At 47.9% G+C, this 25,049-nt stretch overlaps 1 protein-coding gene across 1 annotated transcript; it reads left to right on the top strand.

Moving 5' to 3' along the window:
* BFSP1 (beaded filament structural protein 1) lies at positions 1-24,223 on the top strand. Its single transcript, XM_056856671.1, has 8 exons — positions 1-416; positions 3,535-3,595; positions 9,785-9,880; positions 12,123-12,215; positions 13,664-13,771; positions 16,499-16,719; positions 19,865-19,950; positions 23,271-24,223. The coding sequence occupies exons 1-8, from the start codon at positions 1-3 to the stop codon at positions 24,221-24,223; spliced, it is 2,034 nt and encodes a 677-aa protein (XP_056712649.1).
* Positions 24,224-25,049: the final 826 nt, after the last annotated feature.

Raw genomic sequence — 25,049 nt, 5'->3', positions numbered from 1 at the left:
ATGCAGAGGGGGACTCCGGGCCCGCGTGATTCCCCCCGCCCCACCATGTACAGAAGCAGCTACCTGCGCGAGGTGCGCAAGGAGAAGTACGAACGTTCAGACGCGTTTGAAGAGCTGCCAGATTCGCCGGAGTTCGGCAGCCTGGCTCAGGCACAAGGCCTGGAGAACCTACAGGAGCTCAATGAACGGTTTGCCAACTACATCAACCGGGCCCGGGTCCTCGAGCAGCGCAATGCCATTTTCCGCAAGCAGCTGGAGACCTTCCAGCGCATGGAAGAACTGGCGGGGTTGGAAGAGGCGTTTGCGGCCCAGATCGACCTCAACCGCCAGCGGGTTCGTGAACTGGCCGCAGACCGATCCAAGCTGGAACGCGAAGAGAAAGACGCACAGCGTATGCTGGATGAATTCCGTAACAAGTAAGCGGGCTAGAGCTAACCCTGTGGTCCTAAACTCTGCTTATTATCCTCAAAGTCTCACAACCTATTTCTGCATTGTGGCTGACTTACCTGGTGGTGCCGGAAAGTGACATCAAGTTGTAGCCTATTTATGGCAACCCCATGAGGTTTTCAAGGCAAGAGATGTTCAGAGGTCGTTTGTCATTGCCTGCCTCTACATAGCGACCCTGGACTTCCTCGGTGGTCTTCCATCCAAGTAGTAACCAAAGCTGACCCTTCTTAGCTTCTGGGATGGCTAGCCTGGGCCGTTGAGGTCAAGGCAAGAGATGAACAGAGGCAGGCAATGGCAAACCTTATTAGTTGCCATACGTTGGCTGCAACGTGACAGCACGTTCCATAACTCATGTGTGTGTGTGTGTCTATCTTCCTAATCATGCAACATAGTGCAATGGGGAGGGGCCGTGGTTCAGTGGTAGAGCATCTGCTTGGCATGCAGAAGGACCCAGTTTCAGTCCCCAGCACCTCCAGTTAAAGGGACCAGGCAAGCAGGTGATGTGAAAGACCTCTGCCTGAGACCCTGGAGAGCCGCTGCCGGTCTGAGAAGACAATACTGACTTTGATGGACCCAGGGTCTGATTCAGTATAAGGCAGCTTCATGTATCCATGTGTTCCTGTGAGCTGGCTTTAATCAGCTCCCAAAGCCCTTTCAGCCCAGGAAAGCCCCCTTTAACCGGAGCCGAGTTACACCTGCAAAAAGGCAGGCATGGTCCTGTGAAACCCTATGGAGGCGTTTCACAGCGTTTCGTTAAAATTACCTTTTGGGCCTCCTTTCTGGGGCCAGGAAGCCAAACAGGTGGCAGCCCAGCTGCACCGTCCCAAGGTGCTTCTTAACCACCACCATCCCGTTGGATTTCACAGTGAGTAGTCCTTAGTGACACTAATGGCTGCCGAGCGATTGGAATCAGCAACCTTTTCGTTCACAGGCAGCTTGGCCAAAACCCGATGCAAAATTGTTCGGTGTGTGTTCATAGCCTTCGCCATGAACCGAACAGACCAGATGGCTGACTAATGCCTAATCTACAGCTTCAACCACCATAGGTTTGACATTAGTGACAAAATCACTAATGGTTGCCCGTTGTGTACTCAACACATGGCAGGGCCCATAACTCTTAAAATCCATGTAGTAACCCATTATTCAGGAGAAATGCTTGCCAGGGGTATCTAACATGGTGTTCACCAACAATTTTCCTGGTGCCCGCCAAGAAAGCCCGCGTGGTGTAGTGGTTAAGAGCAGCAGACTGCAACCTGGAGAACCGGGTTCGATTCCCCACTCCTCCACATGAGCGGCGGACTCTAATATGTTGAACCAGGTTGGTTTCCCCACTCCTACACATGAAGCCCACCAGGTGATCTTGGGCTAGTCACAGTTCTCTTGAAACTCTCTCAGCCTCACCTACCTCACAAGCTATCTGTTGTGGGGAGAGGAAGGGAAGGCAATTGTAAGCCGGTTTCAGACTCCTTAAGGTATAGAAAATCTGGGTATAAAAACCAACTCTTCTTCTTCATTTCAAAGGTGGGCAGGGCCAGGTGGGGGTTTTGCCCAGCAAGGCTCCTGATTGGCTGTGCATCCTGTTAAACAGAGTTTCTGCCTACAATGATGAAAAGTTATTAGAGTTATATATAACCTTGCTTCCTGGTATTTTGTGGTTGGCTCCACCCACTGTGGCAGCCATTTTTGTGGTTGCGCCCACCTCCCTGTGTCAGAATTCCAAAAGTGGCCATGGGTTAGGGTTGCCAGATCCCTCTTCGCCACAAGTGTGAGGTTTTTGGGGCGGAGCCTGAGGAGGGCGGGGTTTGGGGAGGGGAGAGACTTCAATGCCATAGATACCAATTGCCAAAGCAGCCCTTTTCTCCAGGGGAACTGATCTCTATCAGCTGGAGATCAGTTGTGATAGCAGGCGATCTCCAGCTAGTAGGTTGACAACCCTATGGATTATAATATTACACAAATTATAATATTACACAGATTTGTTAATTTTTATTTTTTTCTACATTTGTTTCTGCCCCATTTTGAATGTGAAATTCCCTACAACTCCATTCTATTACTGCAAGAGGCTTTTCCCAATGAGATGGGATTTTATTCATTTATTAAATTAGATATTTATATCCTGCTTTTCTCCCGAATAGGAACATGAGGAGGGCAGGGCTTGGGGAGGGGAGGGACAGTTTATAGTAATTTATGCAGTTTATAGCAGTTTATGGTCGTTTATGTATGGGAGTTTTACCTGAGGTTCGTTGCTGGCTGGACCCACATTTTCCTGTTGGGAAGCTATGCACATGCAGTCTCCGAGCTCAAATCAAGTCCTCGCCCCTTGAAATGCTGCTTTTTAATTGGCTTACTTTGTAGTGCTCACTGTGAGAGAAAATCCCGCCCCCAAACCAAATTGCTGCATTAAAAAGCATTTTAAGAACAAAAAACAAAAAATGGAGCAATCTGAAAAGGGGGGGGATCCTTAAAGCCTTAGTTTTAAGAAGCCTTTCTTCTGCTCAGAAAGAGCTCCCAGGAAGCAGGTAGTGTTTGAATCCCCGCCTCTTGACATGCTGCTTTGTAATTGACTGTGGAAGAATCCAAGCTTGCGTATCCCTTGCTTTGCCTTATGCATGAGGATTTCACCCGGGCTGAGCTCAGGGGAGAGGGAAGAATCAGGTTAACAGAAGGATGGGAAGTCCCGGGATTTGTGAGGGCTGGCAGCGAGGTCACCTCAAATGGAGGGGAAACTCATGCATAATTCCAAAGAACAACCAAGACAGACCGGGGCGAACGTGGGTGAAAGTATCCATGCCTAAACGACCTATATCATCATTCCCCCTGCCTCCATTTTATTCTCACAGTTAAATTAGGCTGAGTCAGCTTAGGCTGAGAAACAGTGCCTGACCCAAGGTCATAGAGTGGGGATTTGAACCTGGGACTTCCTAATCTTAGTCTGACAGTCAAACTACCATTCCACTCTGGTACAGCCTCCTGTGCCAGAGGAAGGTTTCTTGTGCTGAACAGGGTCACAGAGAACAGGACCAGAAACCTGAGCCATCAGCCCATTACTTTTAATCTGTATTTGTCTTTTGTTTCACTTCTTTGTAGGTATAGAAATGAATGTGAGTATCAGCAAATGCTGAAAACGACCCTGGAACGCCTTAACAAGGTAAGTTCACTGTCTGGGAGACACGATGTGTGTGTCCCCCCCCTGCATTTGTTCTTCCCTCTTGTGTCTTTTGTGATGATATGGGTACTGTACCCTGGGAGACGTGACTGTCCCCTTCTGTTGCCGTCTTCCACCAGTGGGTAGAGTTGCCAGGGCCCTCCTTGCCACCGGCGGGAGGTTTTTTTGGGCGGAGCCTGAGGAGCGAGGGGTTTGGGGAGAGGAGGGACTTCAGTGCCATAGAGTCCATGGCCAAAGCGGCCATTCCCTCCAGGTGAACTGATCTCTGTTGGCTGGAGATCAGTTGTAATAGCAGGAGTTCTCCAGCTAGTACCTGGAGGTTGGCAACCCTGGTTGTAATGCCTCTCCAAGTCATGATATCTCTTCCAATGCATTTCCTATAATACTTTGCTTAGCATGCAAACTATTGACAGCTTGGAGCAGAGCAATATCTAAACGTCTGCCGTCTGATAGTCAGACAGAGGCCCAGAACCTGGGGATCTAAAATCTTTATTGCATGGTCTTTGAAAATTCCCCTTATATCTTTAGAAAAGGCTTCTCTCTTTAGGAAGAAGCTTTAAAATTAAATCACACTTTTATCTTTGATTTCTCATAAGCCAAGATTTTCTTCTTTTTCTTCCTTTCTCTTTGTTCTGATTGCTCATCTTTGTGCTTTCGCTTTTATCCTGCAGTCGATCCTTGAGTGTTCCCTCCTTTCCCCAAACTACAAAAAGAGATTCTGCTTGAAACGGGATCGGCCTAACTTCTGTCATTCTAGTTCTAATTGTCTGTTTTTCCAAAGCTTGTTTTAGCCTCCAGTGATGAACTCAATAGAGCTCCCTGCTTTTCTCGGTTCCATTCAAGAACCCTTTGGTTTTTTCACCTACGGTTGCCAACCTCCAGGTACTAGCTGGAGATCTCCCGCTATTACAACTGGTCTCCAGCCGACAGAGATCAGTTCCCCTGAAGAAAATGGCCGCTTTGGCAATTGGACTCCATGGCATTGAGTGCAGACTAGACTAGAGTGCATCGCTCATGTGGAGGAATGGGGAATCATACCCGGTTCTCCAGATTCGAGTCCACCGCTCATGTGGAGGAGTGAGGAATCAAACCCATTTCTCCAGATTAGAGTCTACTGCTCATGTGGAGGAGTGGGGAATCAAACCCGATTAACCAGATTAGAATCTGCTGCTCATGTGTAGGAATCAAACCCGGTTCTCCAGATCAGAGTCCACCGCTCTTAACCACTACACCACGCTGCCTCTCTTAGACGGAAGTACCGTAACTCCGCATAGCTCTGTAATTTTTGGGACACCGAGTTGTCTGGTAGCGTTGCTCTTCTAGGACAACCAGCATTACAGATTTTGGAGCTCTCCTTGAAGATGAACATCTGTTGATTCAACTCTCCCCCCAACTGCTCTCTTCAGCCTCCATCAATCAGCCAAAAATATGCATTAAGAGTGTCTGTGGCCATATCAGGATTGTAGGAAGAGCTGTTGCAAAAGGCCGGTGACCAAGCAGGACAAAAGGAACATAAAATGAGTTGGCTTGTGACTAATGCCACCACCGCTTGCCAATGTAATCTCTGCAGCCCTCCTCTGGTAAAGGCTGACCTGTCACAAACAGTAAACATCAGATGGTTTAATGCAATTTCCACCGCGGCTGCGGCCGAACGAGCCGTTAAAAGCAGTTGGTTGCTAGAGAACATTTAGACCTCGGACTGAATAAATCACAAAATGGCCCCGCAGTCCACCGATGCAAAGGTCCGGGGCATTCCAGATCAGCAGGCGGTAGCAAAAGGTCACACCGCCTGTTAGAAATGACAAAGCCGTGAACACAGTCGGGGACTTTCGTGAAATCCATTGTGGGCTTTGTAAACGAATCCACGTGGGATGGGTGGTAAACAATATCCACCGGTCAGTGGTTGCATTAACAGCTGTATATTGTCGTCAAATCCCAACAATTCCTAAAAGCAGTAAAAATACCAAGCTTGTGGAATTCTTTGTGTTTTTCCAATGTTCCCTTTGTACTTTCCAAACCAAAACATCCAAATTAAAATACTGAATTCCTTAAGTGGTTTTTAAAAGGAGAACAAATCTTGTAGCTCAGCTGAAAAGTGAACTGCTTTGATAGGGGAGGACGCTTTTGTGGGCATTTTCAGGAGAGTAGCCATGTTAGTTGGCAATAGAAGGAATAGATTCGAGACCAGTACCACCTTGGAGACTAAGAGGATTCATCAAATGAATCATAGAGGATGGCGCAGAGTTGTTTTCTGTTGCCCCAGAAGGTCGGACCAGATCCGACGGGTTGAAATTAAATCAAAAGAGTTTCCGGCTAAATGTTAGGAAGAATTTTCTGACAGTCAGAGCAGTTCCTCAGTGGAACAGGCTTCCTCGGGAGGTGGGGGGCTCTCCTTCTTTGGAGGTTTTAAGCAGAGGCTAGAGGGCCATCTGTCAGCAAGGCTGATTCTGTGAACTTAGGCAGATCATGAGAGGGAGGGCAGAAAGGGTTGTATCAGTGTTTGGCTCTCATGGAGAGCCAAGGAAATGTCAATCACCACTTTCGGGTCAGGAAGCAATTTTCCTCTAGCCCTGATTGGAGGTTTTTTTAATTGCCATCTTCTAGGCATTGAGGAGGGATCACTGGGTGTGTGTGTGGGAGGTAGTTGTGAATTTCCTGCATTGTGCAGGAGGGCGGACTAGATGACCCTGGTGGTCCCTTCCAATTCTATGATTTCCTGTGTTGTGCAGGGGATTGGACTAGTTGGCCCTTGGGGTCCCTTCCAGCTCTATGTTTCTAACATCTTCAAATTGTGGTCTATAGCTTTTCCACAGAGGAACCTGAGCGATGCATTCAGACCAAGTCTTGAGCCCGTGGGTATTCCAGCAAACTCATTCGTATAATTACGTCCATCTTGAAAGAGCCAGGATGGCTTGGGTATTAATTGCATTCAATGTATTCTTGGCGATACACTCAGTTTTCAGTATTTTAATGAGGGCCTGTTTATGGAGATGCCGGTGAGATGTTTTTAGACTTGAGAGGGCAATCTCGCTGCGCCCACAGATTCCTTGGTACTTGTCGATGGAAATGTCGCCAGGGTAATTACTGCTCGCCAGCTGTTCCAGTTGTAGAAGATCTTCACTTTAATTATGTGGAGGCCTGCACCATTTCCAAGGTCAAATGGTATCATTTACAGCATCCCTGAAGAGGTCTGTGTTTGTTATTTGGCTGTCGAGTCCAGCTGAAGATTCGGCAAAGACCCTTACGCTGCCCATCTGTCGGAGCTGCCTCAATCCACCGCTTGCTCTGTGAGCCATAACTAGATTCCATGACTGGAATTGGCCGTGTACAAAATCGTATCTCTTACCTAGGGTTACCATCCTCCAGGTACTAGTTGGAGATCTCCTGCTTTTACAACTGATCTCCAGTCAATAGAGATCAGTTCACCTGGAGAAAATGGCCTCTTTGGCAATTGGACTCCCCTCCTCCAACCCCGCCCTCCTCAGGCTCCGCCTCAAAAACCTCCCACCGGTGGTGAAGAGGGACCTGGTAACCCTATTGATGAACTCAATAGAAGGGCCAGAGGTCCAAGCCAAGGTCACCCAGTTTTTCTCTACTGAAAGGAGTCTCAAAGCAGCTTACAATCACCTTCCCTTCCTCTACCCACAAGAGACACCTTGTGAGGTAGGTGGAGCTGAGAGAGTTCGGAGACAACTGTGACTGGCCCAAGGTCACCCAGCTGGTTTCATGTGTCAGAGTGGGGAATCAAACCCGGTTCTCCAGATTAGAATCCACTGCTCCAAACCACTGCTCTTAACCACTACACCACGCTGGTTTGAGTGTTCCAACATGGCCAAGGACACACCACCAGTTGCATAGACTAGATTCACCTTAGTGAGAGAAGCCTGTTTATACCTGCAGGTCTCTCAGCATGGTGTAGTAGTTAGGAGCGGTGGACTCTAATCCGGAGAACCCACTCCTCCTCATGATTTCCGGACTCTAAACTGGTAAATCAGGTTTGTTTCTCCACTCCTCCACATTAATCCTGCTGGGTGACCTTGGCCTAGTCACAGTTCTCTTAGAGGTCTCTCAGGCCCACCCACCCCACAAGGGGTGGGGAGAGGAAGGAAAGGTGATTGTAAGCCAGTTCAATTCTCCTTAAAAGGTGGAGAAATCGGCATATAAAAACCAACTCTTCTTCTTCTTCTTCTTCTTCTTCTTCTTCTTCTTCTTCTTCTTCTTCTTCTTCTTCTTCTTCTTCTTCTTCTGGCGATTGTGTGTGAGCAGCGATTCAGGCTGTCCAGATGTGTCGTAAATGGCAAACAAATGCTGTTTGTGCAACAAATGTGTTTTTTTTTTAAGCCAAGATGTAGTTTTGTCCTTGATCTACAGAAATAGACACTAATGAGAACTGTATACTTTCCCTTTCCCTATCTGTGGGCCAGCAGATGTGTAATTTCACCGTTTGTTATGCAACAGATCTGTCTGTCAATGGGAAACAGTGAAGAGGGCAGAAATGTGGAGCAAACGCCCGATCGCTGGCTTTAGAAGGTTCCGGTTACCGTCGGTAGTGATGAATCTCAATTATTCGCCAGGGAGATAGCTGGGTCCAAAGCAAAATCCATACTGAGGGGTTTCTGTTGTTGTTGGTATATCAGCAGGCCTGACCGGTTGTGCATTCCACGGTATAATGGAAACAGCAAACATCTGCACATTTTTGAATAGCAAGGCAGAGCTCTGGATTAGTTTGTGGCACATGCCACAAAAGAAATCCTTTTTTGAATGGCTCTCTGTCACCCTAGGAATGTGACTGTGTTACAGCACACAGGCCGATCTGTGGGGTATTCCCATCTGAGTGTCGGAAGACATTGGTTTGTAGAGAAAACCTCATTTTTCAATGCTGATATTTTGTACTTTTTCACGGAAGACAAGGTTCTTTCCCATTTACAGGCTGCCTAGCAATTACTTTGGTCATTTATGCATGGGAGGTTTTGCCTTGGAACTGCCGCACTCTAGATGCACATTTTCCTGCGATGCACATTTTCCTGCGAGCTGTGGCTCAGTGGCAGAGCATCTGCTTGGCATGCAGAAGATCTCAGGTTCAATCCCCGGCATCTCCAGTTAAAGGGACTAGGCAAGGAGGTGATGTGAAAGACCCCTGCCTGAGACCCTGGAGAGCCGCTGCTGGTCAGAATAGACTATACTGACTTTGATGGACCAAGGGTCTATTAGTATAAGTGCATTCCTGACTGGAATGCTGCTTAGGAGGCAACGGCCTGGCCGAAACCTCCGCCTGGTGCAAAAAACAACAACATGCAATCCTCATAGCGTTGCACGGGAGATATGCCACCAAAAGGTGGCATATTTCGGGGGGGGGGGACGGGCGTTCCCAAGCCAAAATGGCTCAGGAGGCCATCTAACGACGTCCCTGCCTCCTGGCCAGCACCATAACGCCCCAGGAACGCCTCCTAGGACGCTGTTACACCCCGGGAACACCTCCTAGATCGCTGCTGCGGCCTTTGCCGGAGTCCAGATGCCAGTGGCAGGTTCCGCCAGCTTTTGGGCCTGGCACTGCTGCGCCAGAGGCCAGAGACCGGCATCCGGCCCGGCATGCCAGCGCTGGGGCCACAAACACCGGCGTGCGCCTCCTGGATGTCGGTGCTGTGGGCCCTTGCACCAGCGTGGGCCTTCGCCAGCCTCCAAAGGCCTTTGGGCACGGCCGCCAGCTCGGCTCAGGAATGGGCTGTTGGGCAGCTTCATGTGTTCATGTGAATTTTCAAAACTCTGCATGGGGGCTTATTTTTTGCTTTGAGAATTCGGGCGGGGAAATGTGCATCTAGAGAGCGGCAAATCCAAGGCAAAACCTCCAATGCATATCAGACTGCATTCCAATAAAGCTTTGTTCTGAATGTACACACCAGTTAAAAAAAAAATTAAGGTAGGTACACAAGTAATACAGATTTGAAGACAATTTGCTGCTATCTGCCAGGTTCTAAATCAAATGCCTCATGGTCCTTTGCAAGGAACCAATTAGTCGGTTTCAGAACAGCCGTGCCGGCAACCAAAATATTTTAATTTATGACCGTTTGCAGCGGAGGAATCATATCTGTCACAAACGATTAATGTTTTAGTAATGCCAACTATGAGCAAAAAACGAACAGAAAACAGTTTTTCCTTTTGCCTTTGACACAGGAAGCCGACGAAGCTTTGTTATGCAATTTGGAGCTACAGATCGAACTGCAGTTCTCGCAGGATGACGTGAATGCCGCCAAGGACAGATTCAAGAAGGTAATTTCCACCAGAATTGTTTTACTGATATTTTCATTCCTTGCTCAGGAGTGGAGGCAGGAAAAGCAGTAGGCTTTTGATCTCTAGAGAGCCCCGTGGCGCAGAGTGGTAAGCTGCAGTACAGCAGTCCAAGCTCTGCTCATGACCTGAGTTCAATCTTGACAGAAGTCGGTTTCAGGTAGCCAAGTCAAGGTTGACTCAGCCTTCCATCCTTTCGAGGTCGGTGAAATGAGTATCCAGCTTGCTGGGGTAAAGTGTAGATAACTGGGGAAGGCCATGGCAAACCACCCCGTAAACACAGTCTGCCTAGGAAACATCGGGATGTGGCATCGCCCCATGGGTCAAGAATGCTTCCTTTTTACTTTGATCTCTGGTAGAAGAAGAGTTGGTTTTTATACCCCGCTTTTCTCTACTGAAAGGAGTCTCAAAGTGGCTTATAATCACCTTCCCTTCCCCTCTCCACAACAGGCACCTTGTGAGGTAGGTGGGGCTGAGAGGGTTCGAAGAAAACCGTGTCTGGCTCAAGGTTACTCAGCAGGCTTCATGTGGAGGAGTGGGGAATCGAACCCAGGTCTCCAGATAAGAGTTTACCACTCTTATCCATTACCCCCCCTGGCTCTCCGCCAAAGACCTTCTGCAGATGCATCCATCCTGTCTTCCTATCCCTTTCCCCTCAGTTGACAGTTCCTTGAAAGGCAGGTTATAGGTAACCAGGAGGACCAGGGATAAGGAAATGGTTCCTCTGTCTTCTGGTGCCAGAGATACACTCCAGTCCAAGTCCATTGAAACCAGTGGGTTGAGACAGGAGTAACCCTGCAAAACTGTGAACTGTTACCATCTGTTGGAAATGAGTATACTGAGGTACTGCGGCAATGTGGATTAGTGGAGGAGACTCTGCTTGGCATGCAGAAGGTCCCCGGTTAAATCCCCAGCACTGGGAGTTTAAGTGGTAAAAGGCACGTTGCGATGTGGCGCTTCTGGGTGTAAATCAGAAGTGACGCAATCACGTTGGTGCGGCCGCGCGTGCAAGCGATCCCCTCTTCCAAGCTGAGCAACCCTAGCCTGAAGATAGTCAGTCTTCTTTGGAGAAATAGATTCCAGTAAAGTCCAAATGCTGGACTCTGGTTGTACTTTTGTTTTTCCTAAATCAGATGGCCCAGCATGATGGAAATTTTGCTTCCCCCCTGTTTCTTTAATTTTTTTTTGAAACATCTGCTGATGAAGGGTTCTGTAGAACTCGAAAGCTGGTGCCGTGTTTTGTGTCATTGGGGCTGGCCTCCACAAAAAGGTTTTACATTTTGTTATTTCTTTTTTTCTGGATGTTGCAGGGGCCATCCCAGCCGTTTACAACTTTTTTTCAAGAGAACGTGGCCCGTATCTCTAATAAGCTCAGCAAAAGAGAGTAAAGGAAACATAGGATTGCCTGGCGATCTCCCACTATTACAGTTGATTTCCAGACGACCAAGATCAGCTCCTCTGTAGAAGAAAATGGCTTCTTTGGAGGGTAGATTCCATGGTGGGATATCCTGCTGAGGTCCCTCCCCTTCCCCAACCCCACCCTTAATAGGCTCCACCCCCCCCCCAAATCTCCAGGAGTTTCCCAACCTGGAATTGGTAACCCTAAGGAAACAGGACATTGCTGTAAGCAAGACAAACGGATTGTGAGCAAAAAATAGGAGTTTAGTCTCTCTCTCTCTCTCTCTCTCTCTCTGTGTGTGTGTGTGTGTGTGTGCGCGCAAATCCGCTTGCAAAATGAGCCATCACCTTGGCCAGCTAGTTTGTGAGAAAAGAGACAATTTCAGAAGGACAGAAAAAGAGGCAGGCGTTTTATGCACTGGAGGTTTTGCCTTGGATTTGCCGCTCTCTAGATGCACATTTCCCCCGTCCAAATTCTCAAAACTCAACAATAAACCCCCGTGCAGAGTTTTCAGAATCCAAATCCAAGGCAAATCCAAGGCAAAACCTCAAATGCATAAATTCTAGCCATTTCTTTTCTTCTCCACCTTCATCCTGCATCCCACGCTACGCCTCCCGGAATTCCTCCTCCTATGTGACATCGGATCCTTGTGCGTCTTTGCATTGAGTCATCCGTGTCTGACCACCCCAGCAACTCTCCGTGAGAGCCTTACAATTTTCAGAAATGAAAAAAAAAAAAAAACCGAAATAGGAAAACACGAGTTCGGTTCCTCGAACTGAACTGTGATCTCTTTGTAACGGAAGTTGTTGTTTTGTTCTGCCGCAGAACCTGACGGAAGTACAGACCTATGTCAGTATTTTGCAACAGATTGTGCAAACCGCCCCTCGGGTGTCTACCCTCACAGCGGGAGCCAATGAGGTAAGAGTTTTTTTAAAAGTTTTATTAATAAAAACAGTCAACAGTAAATATATACCTAAACTAAAAACAGTCACATAATCACATAAAGTCACATCAAATACTTTACAACCCTGCGTCCATAGCTCCTTCTCGCATAACCGAAACTATATCTTATTATAAAATGGACATTTGCATTCTTTGAATGGTTCTTGTCCATAGCAGGTCTACACTATTAATATCATTATTATTGTTTTTTTAAGTGGTTAGCTTCACTAAAATATACACCTCTTTTATTTTTGACAACCAGTCATGTATCTTAGGGGAGGTTTTCTGGTCGTACTGCCTGGCAAAGACCATTCCAGCTGCAGTTAACATATGTAACGCTACTATCCGTTGGTCTCTTGAAATTTCGGTAAGGTAGTTCAACAATAAGGTTTCCGGCTTAAATGGAATTTGTTTCCTCAACCCAACTGACATAGTTTTTACAACCTGTTTCCAAAAGACTGATGGCCTTATGCAACCTTACCAAAAATGAGGTAAGAGTTGAGTTCTCGATTAAATATGATGTCATGGTGTCAGGGTGGTGGTGGCAGTGGTGACACCAGCAAACCCCTCCAGTGCCCCACGATGCTGTGCCCAGCATCTGCCAGGCCCTGTCCGGCTGTGGACACGCCCTTCAAAGATGTGCCCGCTGGACAGCCAATCAGCAACCGTTGGTCCCTTAACAGTTGACAATCAGCTGTTCGGCTGCTCTGACCTGGAGGCAGGAAAGAGATGGCTCTACTAAGACACAGCTGCAAATTCCCCCTGGAAACTCAACGCTGACTCACCACTGAGGCCCAGTTTGGATCAGGGCGTGGTGTGAGTGGAAAGGGGACTTCAGCCTTCCCCCCACTGAACTGTTTTCCTAGTAAGAAATAGGCATGTTTTCAGCTCATGTGCTGCCCACCAATTTGTTAAACATTCCCCCCCCCCGAGGCTATTTCAGTTTGAGAAGCCCCTCAACATCTGTTAGCCATGGTGAATAGAAGAAGAAGAAGAAGAAGAAGAAGAAGAGTTGGTTTTTATATGCCGACTTTCTCTACCACTTAAGAAAGAATCAAACCGGTTTATAATTGCCTTCCCTCCCCCTCCCCACAACAGACACCCTGTGAGGTAGGTGGGGCTGAGAGAGCTCTAAGAGAGCTGTGACTAGCCCAAGGTCACCCAGCTGCCCATGTGGAGAAGTGGGGAAACCAACTCGTTTCACCAGGTTTGCATCCGCCCCTCATGGGGAGGAGTGGGGAATTGAACCCAGTTCTCCAGATCACAGTCCACTGCTGCAAACCACTGCTTTTAACCACTACACCACACTAGTAAAGTGGAACCTCCAAATAGAGAAGCATCATACCTCTGATTACCATGTTGGGGACCCCCATCGTACAGAATCCAATCTCCTTGTTTCCCCCTCTGCCCTCCGTTTATCTCAGGAGAAGCTGATAACCGAGAGGAGGATACCGATCCTGCAGAGCCAGTTGGAGGAATACAAGAGCATCCTTGGCCAGCTCCAGTCTCAGAAAGCGAAGCTGCACACAGAGGTATGACGGGCCAAATCCTACAGGGGCCGCTCTGAAGACTAGAGTGGCTGAATCATAGAAGCATAGAGTTGGAAGGGACCACCAGGGTCATCTAGTCCATCCCCCTGCACATTGCAGGAAATTCACAACTACCTCCCCCCATACACACCCAGTAACCCCTACTCCATGCCCAGAAGACGGCCTAGGTGTCCTCCCTCTCATGATCTGCCTAAGGTCATAAAATCAGCATTGCTGACAGATGGCCATCTAACCTCTTCTTAAAAACCTCCAGGGAAAGAGAGCCCACCACCTCCCGAGGAAGCCTGTTCCACTGAGGAACCGCTGTCACTGTTAGAAAGTTTTTCCTAATGTCTAGACAGAAACTCTTTTGATTTAATTTCAACCCGTTGGTTCTGATCCGATACTTATGGAACTTTTCAGAAGTTTTGTGTTCCTGGAACAATGAGACCCAAAGGAGTGAGATTTTTTAAAGGTTTTTAAAGGTGCTTTGATCTGTGTTCCTGGAACAGTGAGGCCATTTATACATATACATGGCTGTTTCCTGACGGTCACCCCGCCATCTCCTTTGGGGCTTTTCTTTAATTATGCTTGCATTTCCAACCATTAGAGATTGCCTCGCTCTCCCCGCGCATTTCCGTGTGTTTTGCCTGCATTTTCTAGATTCGTGTTTAGCCAGCATCCAGAAAACTCAAGGAGAAATGCGAGGGAAATGTGCAGGGTGACCTCTGATGGTTGGAAAATGCATGCATAATCAAAGTAAAGCCCTGAAGTAGCCGGCTGGGTGACCGCCAAGAAACAGCCCTGCATAAATGGCCAAAATGGTTCTTATGTAACTTTTCAGAAGTTTTGTGTTCCTGGAACAATGAGGAAGTATTATTACCATCAGATGGCAGACTAACACTTGGAAAACAAAGATTTTGCCTTACAGAAAAAAAATGTTTTATCATGGCCTTAAGAGAGCCCCGTGGCACAGAGTGGTAAGCTGCAGTTCTGCAGTCAAAAGCTCTGCTCACGACCTGAGTTCGATCTTGACAGAAGTCGGTTTCAGGTAGCCAAGTCAAGGCTGAATCAGCCTTCCATCCTTTCGAGGTCGGTGAAATGAGTATCCGCCTTGCTGGGGTTAAAGTGTAGACGACTGGGGAAGGCATTGGCAAACCACCCCGTAAACATAGCCTGCCTAGAAAACGTCAGGATGAGACGTCATCTCATGAGTCAGTAATGACCCATAGCTTGTACAGGGGACTACCTTTACCTTTAAGATCATGGCCTAAATGATTCCCCGTCCCACCATTTTAACACCCAGCCTGATGGAGGATTCAGGAGAGCTTCAGAGCTTACAATCGGCATTGTGCTGTTTCGGTGGGTCTTAATAAACTGCTTCTGCTTGGGGTTTTGTACGATGTGCCCATAAGACAATAGTCTTGATTTTTCAGTAAGTGAACCTTGTTTTCCAAGTGATGTACTGCCACCTGGTGATCAGTTTATATTGCATACATGTGGCACCATAAATGTTCATTATGGTGGTGGAAAGGGCCTTCGAGTCGCAGCCAATTTATGGCAACCCCCTAGGGTTTTCAAGGCAAGAGATGTTCAGAGGTGGTTGGCCATGGCCTGCCTCTGCGTAATGACCCTGGACTTCCTTGGTGGTCACCCAGCCAATTATTCACCAGAGCTGACCATGCTTAGCTTCTGAGATCTGACAAGATTCAGGCTAGCCTCTGCCAAAGGTTCATTATAGCCTGACTTTTTATTATTAGAATTAAAATCTTATTTATTTATTATGTGTTAATAACTCAGTTGTCCTTCAAACACCCACAAGGATGTTATTGTTGGTATTATTTGCTTTACGGAGCAACACAGCTACCCATGTGGGACATATTCCACAACTCTACCATTTATTTTTTTTACTCAATTTTTTTTCTCTTGCAATGTCTTGAGTAGATTTTAAACAGAGATTCAAATGTGACATTTTCCTTCCACACAAGGAAATCTTAGGAAACACTAGGTGTAAAAAACTACTATTGTAATGCAGAAAGTATGGCGATGATGCAGAAAAGATGGGCAGGCAAGAGAATAGCTTCCTGGTTCTCAAATCACACGTGAATTTCTCACCACAAGGTGGCATTTTGATGGACAGAGCGAAAAATCTAACCTTAGACCATGTCCATAATACTGGCAGAGTTCTTGCATCCTAACTTCAGTATCTAGGATTTTAGTGAGACTAAGGGACCAACTTGGAAGGTTTTAAGAGGGGAGTGGACATGTTCACGGAGGAGAGGGCTATCCATGGCTACTAGTCAAAATGGATACTAGTCATGATGCATAGCTACTCTCTCCAGGATCAGAGGAGCAAGCCTATTATCTTAGGGGCTGTGGAACCCAGGCAGGACGGTGCTGCTGTGGTCGTCTTGTTTGTGGGCTTCCTGGAGGCACCTGGTTGGCTGCTGTGTGAACGGACTGCTGGACTCGATGGGCCTTGGTCTGATCCAGCATGGCCTTTCTTATGTTCTTATGTTCTTAATCATATCACTTGTTTAAACGCCAGTGAAGCAGATTGATATACTTTTTGGGTGCTTGCCGTGCAGTCCTTTTCAGAGTTTCTCGAGTCTAAATTCGCCGCAATCAATGGTCTTAGACCAGAGTAACTTTGCATCCTGTAGCAACCTGCTGGGAAGGTGCGTTCCCCCCGGTTTCGAACCCTCGCTTCCATCTCCGTTTGCTGCACAGACCAGCATGCTGGAGCAGGCCATTAAGAACACCCAGGAGAGCTACGAAGATGAGATCCAGCTGTACAACGAGCAGATCGAGACGCTGAGGAAGGGCATCGAAGACGCCGAGAGGACCTTGGAGAAGTACACCAACGACTGCCGCCAGCTCTCCATTTACCAGCAGTCCCTGGAGAACGAACTCCAGCGCTACAAGCGGATTATTGAAAACGAGGACAGCAGGTGAGACATTGGTTCGTGCTGCGGAACTGCAGAGATGCTCGGTGGTTCGGAATATTGCTGTGTCTTTAACGACAACTCTGAGGACATATGGTTCACATAGTGATAGAGGAGATAGTTTAGAGAGATTCCCAGCGTGGTGTAGTGGTTAAGAGTGATGGTTTGGAACGGTGGGCTCTGATCTGGAGAACCGGGTTTGATTCCCCACTCCTCCCCATGAGCGGCGGACGCTAATCTGGTGAACCAGGTTGGTTTCCCCACTCCTCCACATGAAGCCAGCTGGGTGACCTTGGGCTAGTCACACTCTCTCAGCCCCACCTACCTCACAGGGTGTCTGTTGAGGGGAAGGGAAGGAGATGGGGACCCAAGTGGCTTATATCCTTCTCCTCTCCTCCATTTCATCGTCACAACAACCCTGTGAGGTAGGTTAGGCTGTGAGTATGTGACTGGCCCAAGGTCACCCAGTGAGCTTCCTTGGCGCGATTGGGGATTCAAACTTGGATCTCCCAGATACCAGTCTTAACCGCTACTCTTAACTGCTACAGACTTCACTGGAAACCTAATCAGAGAAATAGGAAGAACCATCAGCCCATTTCCTAACCCACCGTTGTCCAAGTGTGGTGTAGTGGTTAAGAGTGGTGGTTTGGAGCGGTGATCTGGAGAACCGGGTTCGATTCCCCACTCCTCCACATGAGCAGCAGAGGCTAATCTGGTGAACTGGGTTGGTTTCCCTACTCCTCCACATGAAGCCAGCTGGGTGACCTTGGGCTAGTCACAGCTCTCTTAGAGCTCTCTCAGCCCCACCTGCCTCACAGGGTGTCTGCTGTGGGGGAGGGGAAAGGAAGGTGATTGTAAGCCGGTTTTAGTCTCTCTTAAGTGGTAGAGACAGTCGGCATATAAAAAACAACTCTTCTTCCTCCTCTTCTTAAGCTCTCCTTCCCTGGAGGTTTTTAAGCAGAGGCTAGATGGCCATCTGTCAGCAATGCTGATTCTATGACCTTAAGCAGTTGATGAGAGGGAGGGCAACTTGGGCATCTTCTGGGCATGGAGTAGGGGTCACTGGGGGTCTGGGGAGGGACGTAGTTATGAATTTCCTGCAGCGTGCAGGGGGTTGGACTAGATGACCCTGGTGGTCCCTTCCAACTCTCTGATTCTCTGAGGTTAGAGTTAAGGAGAATGCCTCACCCGGAGAACTGCTGCCAGTCACCATAACCAATACCTGAGCAAGATGGTCTGACTTGGTATAAGGCCGCACCCTGTGCTCAAGCGTGAGACTGGTTTCCAATAAAAGATACTGTTCATTAGCAGTAAAGGCCAATCTTGGCGTTTTCTGTTTCTGCTCCTGATTAGAGTAGCACAGCAGATCACAAATAAACACGCCTGCCCTTGACTCTTTGACCCACCGATTAAAACGGTCTCTCCTAATGAATCATAAGCAGTCTACCAGTTTCCCTGATGCGCCAGCCCCGTTCTGAACTGTGTTCTATTATGTGCTTGAGAGGGAAGGTACTTTTAAGCATGAAGCTGCAGGCCGGGGTTGAGAATTAAAAGGCCGAAATGGAATAATAGCTGTTTATCCAGAAGGGAGCCCTGAACAATGGGTTGGCCACCCTGTGCCCTCTCTACTGGCAGGAGACATTCCGCTTGCAAAGGAGACCAGTTTTCAGGGATCAGCAGCCCCTCTCCCTGCATCTCCTGTCTCTATTCCTTGATGTTCCTGAGAGTTCACTTACTAGGGATGCCACCTCTGGATTGGGAAATACCTGGAGATTTTGGGGGCGGGGTTTGGAAAGGGGAGAGGCTTCGATGCCATAGAGCCCAACTGCCAAAGCGGCCATTTTCTCCAGTTGAACTGATCTCTATAGGCTGGAGATCAGTTGTAATAGCAGGAAATCTCCAGCTACTGCATGGAGGTTGGCAACCCTATCACTGACCCAAGGGAAGTCACAATTTGGGGGAAGACCAAACATGGCTGCTCGGAATGGTAGGGTTGCCAGCTCCAGGTTGGGTAATACCTGGAGATTTTGGGGGTGCAGCCTGAGGAGGGTGGGCTTTGGAGAGGGGAGGGACTTCAATGCCATAGAGTCCAATGGCCAAAGCGGCCATTTTCTCCAGGGGAACTGATCTCTGTCGCCTGGAGATCAGTTGTAATAGCAGGAGATATCCAGCCACCACCTGGAGGTTGGCAACCCTAATAATGGGGAGGCCGGAAAGCCCCCTTTTAAGCAGAGCAGCTTGGCTTATGCTTAAGGTTGCCAACCTCCAGATGGTGGCTGGAAATCTCTCGCTATTACAGCTGATCTCTAGGCAACAGAGATCAGTTCCCCAGGAGAAAATGGCCACTTTGGCCATTGGACTCTATGGCATTGAAGTTCCTCCCCTCTCCAAACCCCACCCTCCTCAGGCTCCCCCCCAAAAAAATCTCCAGGTATTTTCCAACCTGGAGCTGGTAACCTTACTTGTGCTGCTTAGGAGCCAAGTCTACACAGAAATAAAGAGAGCAAGTATCCACAAATATTTATTGATTTTCTTCTTTTATACCCTGCCTTTCTCTTCAGTGGGGACCCACGGTGGCTTCTGTCATTCTCCTCCCCTCCATTTTATCCTCATAACAGTAGGTTGAGGCTGAGAGAGTGTGACTGGCCCAAGGTCAGCCAGCGATCTTCCATGGCAATGTGGGGATTCGAACCAGGGTCTCCCAGATCCTAGTCCAACACCCCAACCACTATACCATGCTGACTCTCCCAAATTATATATTATATAATATTATATAATATAATATATAATAATTATATATACCAGTGACCCATTTTATTTGAATTCTTTCTTTTTTGCGCAGGGTTGCTGTCAAGTCACATTTGACTTATGGTGACCCCTGGTGGGGTTTTCAAGGCAAGAGACGTCCAGAGGTGGTTCGCCTTTGCCTGCCTCTGCATCACGATCCTGGATTTCCTTGGTGGTCTCCCATCCAAATACTTGCCAGGGCCGACCCTGCTTAGCATCTGAGATCTGATGAGATCAGGCTAGCCTGGGCTCTCCTTGGTTTAGCATTGGTTGAAAGTGAGGGAGAAAATCATTCCCGGTCTTGTTTAAGTTATGACTGTGCTGGAAACATCTCCTCCAATTTCCCCCCCACCCTCTGTGCTAGGTTGAATTCTGCCATCGTTGGAACTCCCGTGACGCTATTCACACAGAGTTACAAACCCCCGCAGATGCCAACTCTGAGAGGAAGAGGTAATGCATGACCCCTGAGCTTTGGTTCTGTGAGGCTGGCAGGTTGCCAAGATGCCTCTGTTTCTAAACGGGCATGAAGTCTGGTAGCAAGCAATATGACTAGGTTGAAGGGAACGTAAGAACACAAGAAAAGCCCTGCTGGATCAGACCCAGGCCCATCATGTCCAGCAGTCTGTTCACACAGGGGCCAACCTGGTGCCTCTAGGAAGCCCACAAAGACGACTGCAGCAGCACCATCCTGCCTGTGCTCCATGGCACCTAACATAATAGGCCAGCTCCTCTGATCCCAGAGAGAATAGGTATGCATCATGACTAGCATCCACTTTGACTTGTAGCCATGGATAGCCCTCTCCTCCAGAAACATGCCCACTCCCCCCTTAAAGCCTTCCAAGTTGGCAGCCATCCACACATCCTGGGGCAGGGAGTTCCACAATCTCAGGGGTCAGGTATCCACTCACTTATAGGTGCAAGCCTTCTCCTTCGTTTAAGAGCAGTCAAGCAAATGGAGAGAAAAACAGAGAGCGGGCAGATTTGATTAAAACAATTTAGAAGTTGCCGGGAAGGAGAGGTTTATAGCGCTACAGACCTCCTTTGCTGTAGCTGGGTCAAGTTCCAGATTTCATTCAAATTCACGGAAAGTTTAACTCAAACTTTCTCTCAGGCCTTAATAACAAGGGTTGCAGCCTGGTGCACAGTTGCTCACGAGTAAGACTCGATCTTTGCATCAAGCAGTCAGATCCGTAAACCAGCTAAGCTTGACTCCTCAGGCTTCCTCTCTGGGCCCACATCTCATGAGCCCTGTGGAAGACCCTCAACGATAGCTGTAGAGCGGTGGTCTTCAGGCCAATGGCCGGGACCCTCTAGTAGAATTGACTACCAATGAACTTTCAAGTAAGGACCTAAATGACTGATAGCTTTATAATCTCATGCCCCTCCTGATTCTTCCACCAATCAAAGAAGCTCATCTGGTGGACATATGAGAGGGCCTTTTCGGTGGCTGCCCCACAATTATGGAATAACCTCCACAGAGAGGTGCACCTGGCCCCTTCATTTTCGATCTTCAGAAGGCAGATGAAAATAGTTTTATTTAGGACTGCGTTTGACGAATTTGGTTTTTATTTATTGGTAGCCCTAATTGGAGATTTTAAATTGTGGTGTTTTTTTTTTTTAATAATCATTGTTTTACTTATAGTGTAAGATGCCTTGAGTTCTGCAAGACTGAAAGGCGGTGAATACCTGCTTTAAATAAAGAATATCATGAAAACAAGCTCAGGCTTAGATAGGGTTTGTTAGCCAAAATGCTCGGTTATGAATATTATGGGGAAATTAGCCTTCAATAACCGGCAAAGGCATAACCTAGGGATCTTAACCAGTGTTTACGGGAGTCCAATCCGAGACCCAATAAATGAGGCGAAGGCAAATGGATTTTAGTTTCAAGCATTTACTTATTAATAAAATATGTGCACAAGCATGCAAATATCATACACACATCAACATACAGAGTCTAGGAGCAAAAGAGAGGAGTAAAGAGACAGTCGCCAATGTGGCAGGCCCTGATGACGGGTTATACTGCACCTGTCCTGAAGCGGAGTTGTCCTGAGTTTCGTAGGCTAAAAATACTGGGGAAGCGGGGCAAGGAAGAGGGGTTCCCAGAGACTCGACCAGCGAGGCGGGGGTGTGTGTGACCAGGTTGCGCAAAACCCAAATCACAGAGTGGCGGCAAGGAAGCCAAGGGAAGACCTAAGATACCATATGGATGGTGGGACCCCAGATATACTGTTTTCTGGGGGTGGGGTGATTGGATTACCCTCATGGTTCCCAAGTTAAAACAAAAGGTGACAAAGGGATTAATGATCGGCTGCCGGGGTCGGGAAATGGGGCAATTGAGAAAACTATGCTGTTTGCATTGATTTGCGCAATTCCGGGAGGATCGGGAGTTGCTTGTAGATGGGATTACTGCTCATACACAAAGATGCACATCGCTGGTTCCGGAACATGTTACTTTGCATAGCCGGAGGAATGGTGTTTCATTGTTGTCTCAACGTCTCTCGATAGCTCACTAATCATGTTGATGAGGCAAGGGGAGGGGGGTGTTGATGGTGGCTGCGTGCTGACAGCTCCCTTTGAGATGGCTTCCACTGGAACGGGGGCACACAGGAAAATGGATTCCTTCTGGTTCACTTGAGGGGTTGACCTGGCCTCTGCTCCTTCACTGCCGGTTCGCGGGATGACAGGGCGCTCTTTTCCAGGCGGCTTTAGGCTTGCCGCTTGCTCTTGAGAGGTGGAGGCACACACCAGCTGGGGTTGCCATGACCAGTCTGAGAAATAGGCAACCCATTTTGTAACAGGTTGCCAACCTCCAGGTAGTAGCTGGAGATCTCCTGCTATTACAACTGATCTCCAGCCAATAGAGATCAGTTCACCTGGAGAAAATGGCCGCTTTGGCCATTGGACTTTAGGGCATTGAAGTCCCTCCACTCCCCAAACCCCGCCCTCCTCAGGCTCCACCCCAAAATCCTACCGCTGATGGTGAAGAGGGATCTGGCAACCCTAGGCTTAGAGCTTTCTTTGGAAGTTGTAGACAGTTCTCAAAATGAGCTGTTTGCTTTCATTATGAGGGTAAAGCTCCAACCATCTGACTGTTCTGAGGTAAATAAATATTTAGCACTAATTTGGGTGGGGCCTAGGATTGCCGACCTCCAGGTGGTGCCTGGAGATCTCTTTGGATTACAACTAATCTCCAGGTCCCCTGGAGACAATGGCCACTTGGAAGGTGAACTCTATGGCATTAGTCCCTCCCCTCCCCAAACCCCACCCTCCTCAGGCCCATCCCCAAAATCTCCAGGTATTTCCCAACCCAGAGCTGGCAACCCTAGTGAGAAGAGCAATTCGACAATGGAACCAATTTCCAATTTATTTTTTGCTGTTTATTTTTGCTGTCAAGTCACAGCTGAATTATGGCAACCATGTAGGGTTTTCAACCTGGGTGGTTTGCCATTGCCTGCCTCTGTGTAGCGACCCTGGACTTCCTTGGTGGCCTCCCATCCAACTACTAACCAGGGCTGACTCTTCTTGGTTTCTGAGATCTGACGAGATCAGGCTAGCCTGGGCTATCCAGAATATGTCTACTGATGGTTAAAATCATGGTCAAGCTTTGAGCAAACTGGTTAGACAGTTATCCGGAGCAGCCATCTCTAGAACAAATAGTTGCCCTACTGTGTCAATACCTGTTAGTATCATTTGAAGAGGTGGATGGTCATGATCTCTTTCATTATGGCTCATCGGTTCATTATGTTGTTCTGTTGTTCCCTTTCCTGCAGACATTACCTTGGTCATGCAAGACATTGCCAGTGCAAAGCCAAGACAGAGAAGTCTTCCGAAGAAAATTTCAAGGAGGAAGGAGATCACACCTAAAGACCTCACCCACGATGCTTCATCTGAAAAAACGTATGACCAAACCCTGGAAGGCTTTGATATGGATCAGCTGGATTTGACGCGTGAAGACCTGATGGGAGAAAGTGAGGTTGGGAAAGAAGGAGGAGAAGGAGATGAGCAAGAAAGGATTGCAGAAGATGTGCCTGATGGAGCCCAGATAAGCAAAGCTTTCGATAAACTGTGCAATATAGTGAGAGACAAAATCAGAGGCTACCGGAGACCAGGATCCAAAACTGACGTCTATACTAAAAAACGTTACGTGCTCGTCACAGGGGAGGGAAGTTACGAGGACCCCTGTTTCTTCTCTTCGTCCGTTCCTTCTGGAGGTGGGATCACCGTTTCTGAAGAGAAGATGCCAAGCGGAGCGGATGTCAAACCCATCCTGGAGTTACCCGAACCCCCAGAAAGTGACCGAAGCAAACTGGAAGCCCGTGAGACACCGGAGGGACCCAAGACACAGGAAGAGATGAAATATAAATACAAACCGGAAGGCGGAGAGAAGGAAGGCGAATCTGAGCAGCAGAAAGAATCCGAAGAAAGAGAAGGAGAGCCTACGAAAGAAGCCGGCGTCTTAGAACCCAAGCCAGCTCCCATGCTAGGCCCGCCTGGTCCAGCTGAAACAGGAATATGCGTAGGCGGAGAGTATGCCAGAGCCGTTGGCCCTTCTTTCGAAGAACTGGGGGCCCCAAGTTCCATGAGCTACGAGAAGGTCGAGGTCGTGGAATCCATCGAGAAGTTCTCAGACAACAAAATCCAGACGTACGAAGAGACTGCGATGATTGTGGAGACCATGATCGAGAAGACCAGTAAGAAGAAGACAGGAGACAAAAGCTGTTGATGCGCAGCTGGTTTTCCCTGCGCGCAGTCACTGAAGGTGTGATCCTCGACACCTTTCATTCCATAGCAAGATCGGCTGAAGTCAGTGGACCCTGTCCCAGTGTGAGTGGTTTAAGTACTGTAACCCAAATTGACATACTTTGCTTGGATTTGTTTTGTCCATCTTCTGAGGGAATGATAAAAAGTAGTTGTTTTTGCTGATTGGCATGACAGTTTGTCAGTTAATACTCTAATACTTCATAATATGGTTCCACTTCTGAGATGTTTAGAGCTGGTTCATAGATGAGCTGCTGCCACTAGGCTGCTGCTGAACAGACTCCATGTACTTCAGACCCATATAATGACACTAAGGATGGTCATGGAAAGTGCCATGAAGTTATAAGAACATAACCTAAGAAAAGTCCTGCTGAATCAGACCAAGGTCCATCAAGTCCAGCAGTCTGTTCACACAGTGGTCAACCAGGTGCCTCTAGGAAGCCCACAAACAAGAGGACTGCAGCAGCATTGTCCTACCTGTCCTCCACAGCACCTAATATATAATAGGCATGCTCCTCTGATCCTGGAGAGAATAGGTATACATCATGACTAGTATTCATTTTGATTAGTAGCCATGGATAGCCCCATCCTCTATAAGAACATAAGAAAGGCCATGCTGGATCAGGCCAAGGCCCATCAAGTCCAGCAGTCTGTTCACACAGTGGCCAACCAGGTGTCTCTAGGAAGCCCACAAACAAGAGGACTGCAGCAGCATTATCCTGCCTGTGTTCCACAGCACCTACTATAATAGGCATGCTCCTCTGATACTTTGGAGAATAGGTGTGCATTAT

Source organism: Euleptes europaea, chromosome 10, assembly GCF_029931775.1.
Source record: "Euleptes europaea isolate rEulEur1 chromosome 10, rEulEur1.hap1, whole genome shotgun sequence".
In the NCBI taxonomy this organism is placed as follows: domain Eukaryota; kingdom Metazoa; phylum Chordata; class Lepidosauria; order Squamata; family Sphaerodactylidae; genus Euleptes; species Euleptes europaea.
This window is presented reverse-complemented; position numbering and strand designations above follow the sequence as displayed.

What these genes read in the sequence shown, in the direction of transcription:
- BFSP1 (XM_056856671.1), top strand. Translation starts at nt 1, where the DNA reads ATGCAGAGGGGGACTCCGGGCCCGCGTGATTCCCCCCGCCCCACCATG. An exon ending in AAGCGAAGCTGCACACAGAG is followed by an intron (nt 13,772 to 16,498) that starts GTATGACGGGCC and finishes TTTGCTGCACAG; the next exon opens with ACCAGCATGCTGGAGCAGGC. An exon ending in ATTGAAAACGAGGACAGCAG is followed by an intron (nt 16,720 to 19,864) that starts GTGAGACATTGG and finishes CCTCTGTGCTAG; the next exon opens with GTTGAATTCTGCCATCGTTG.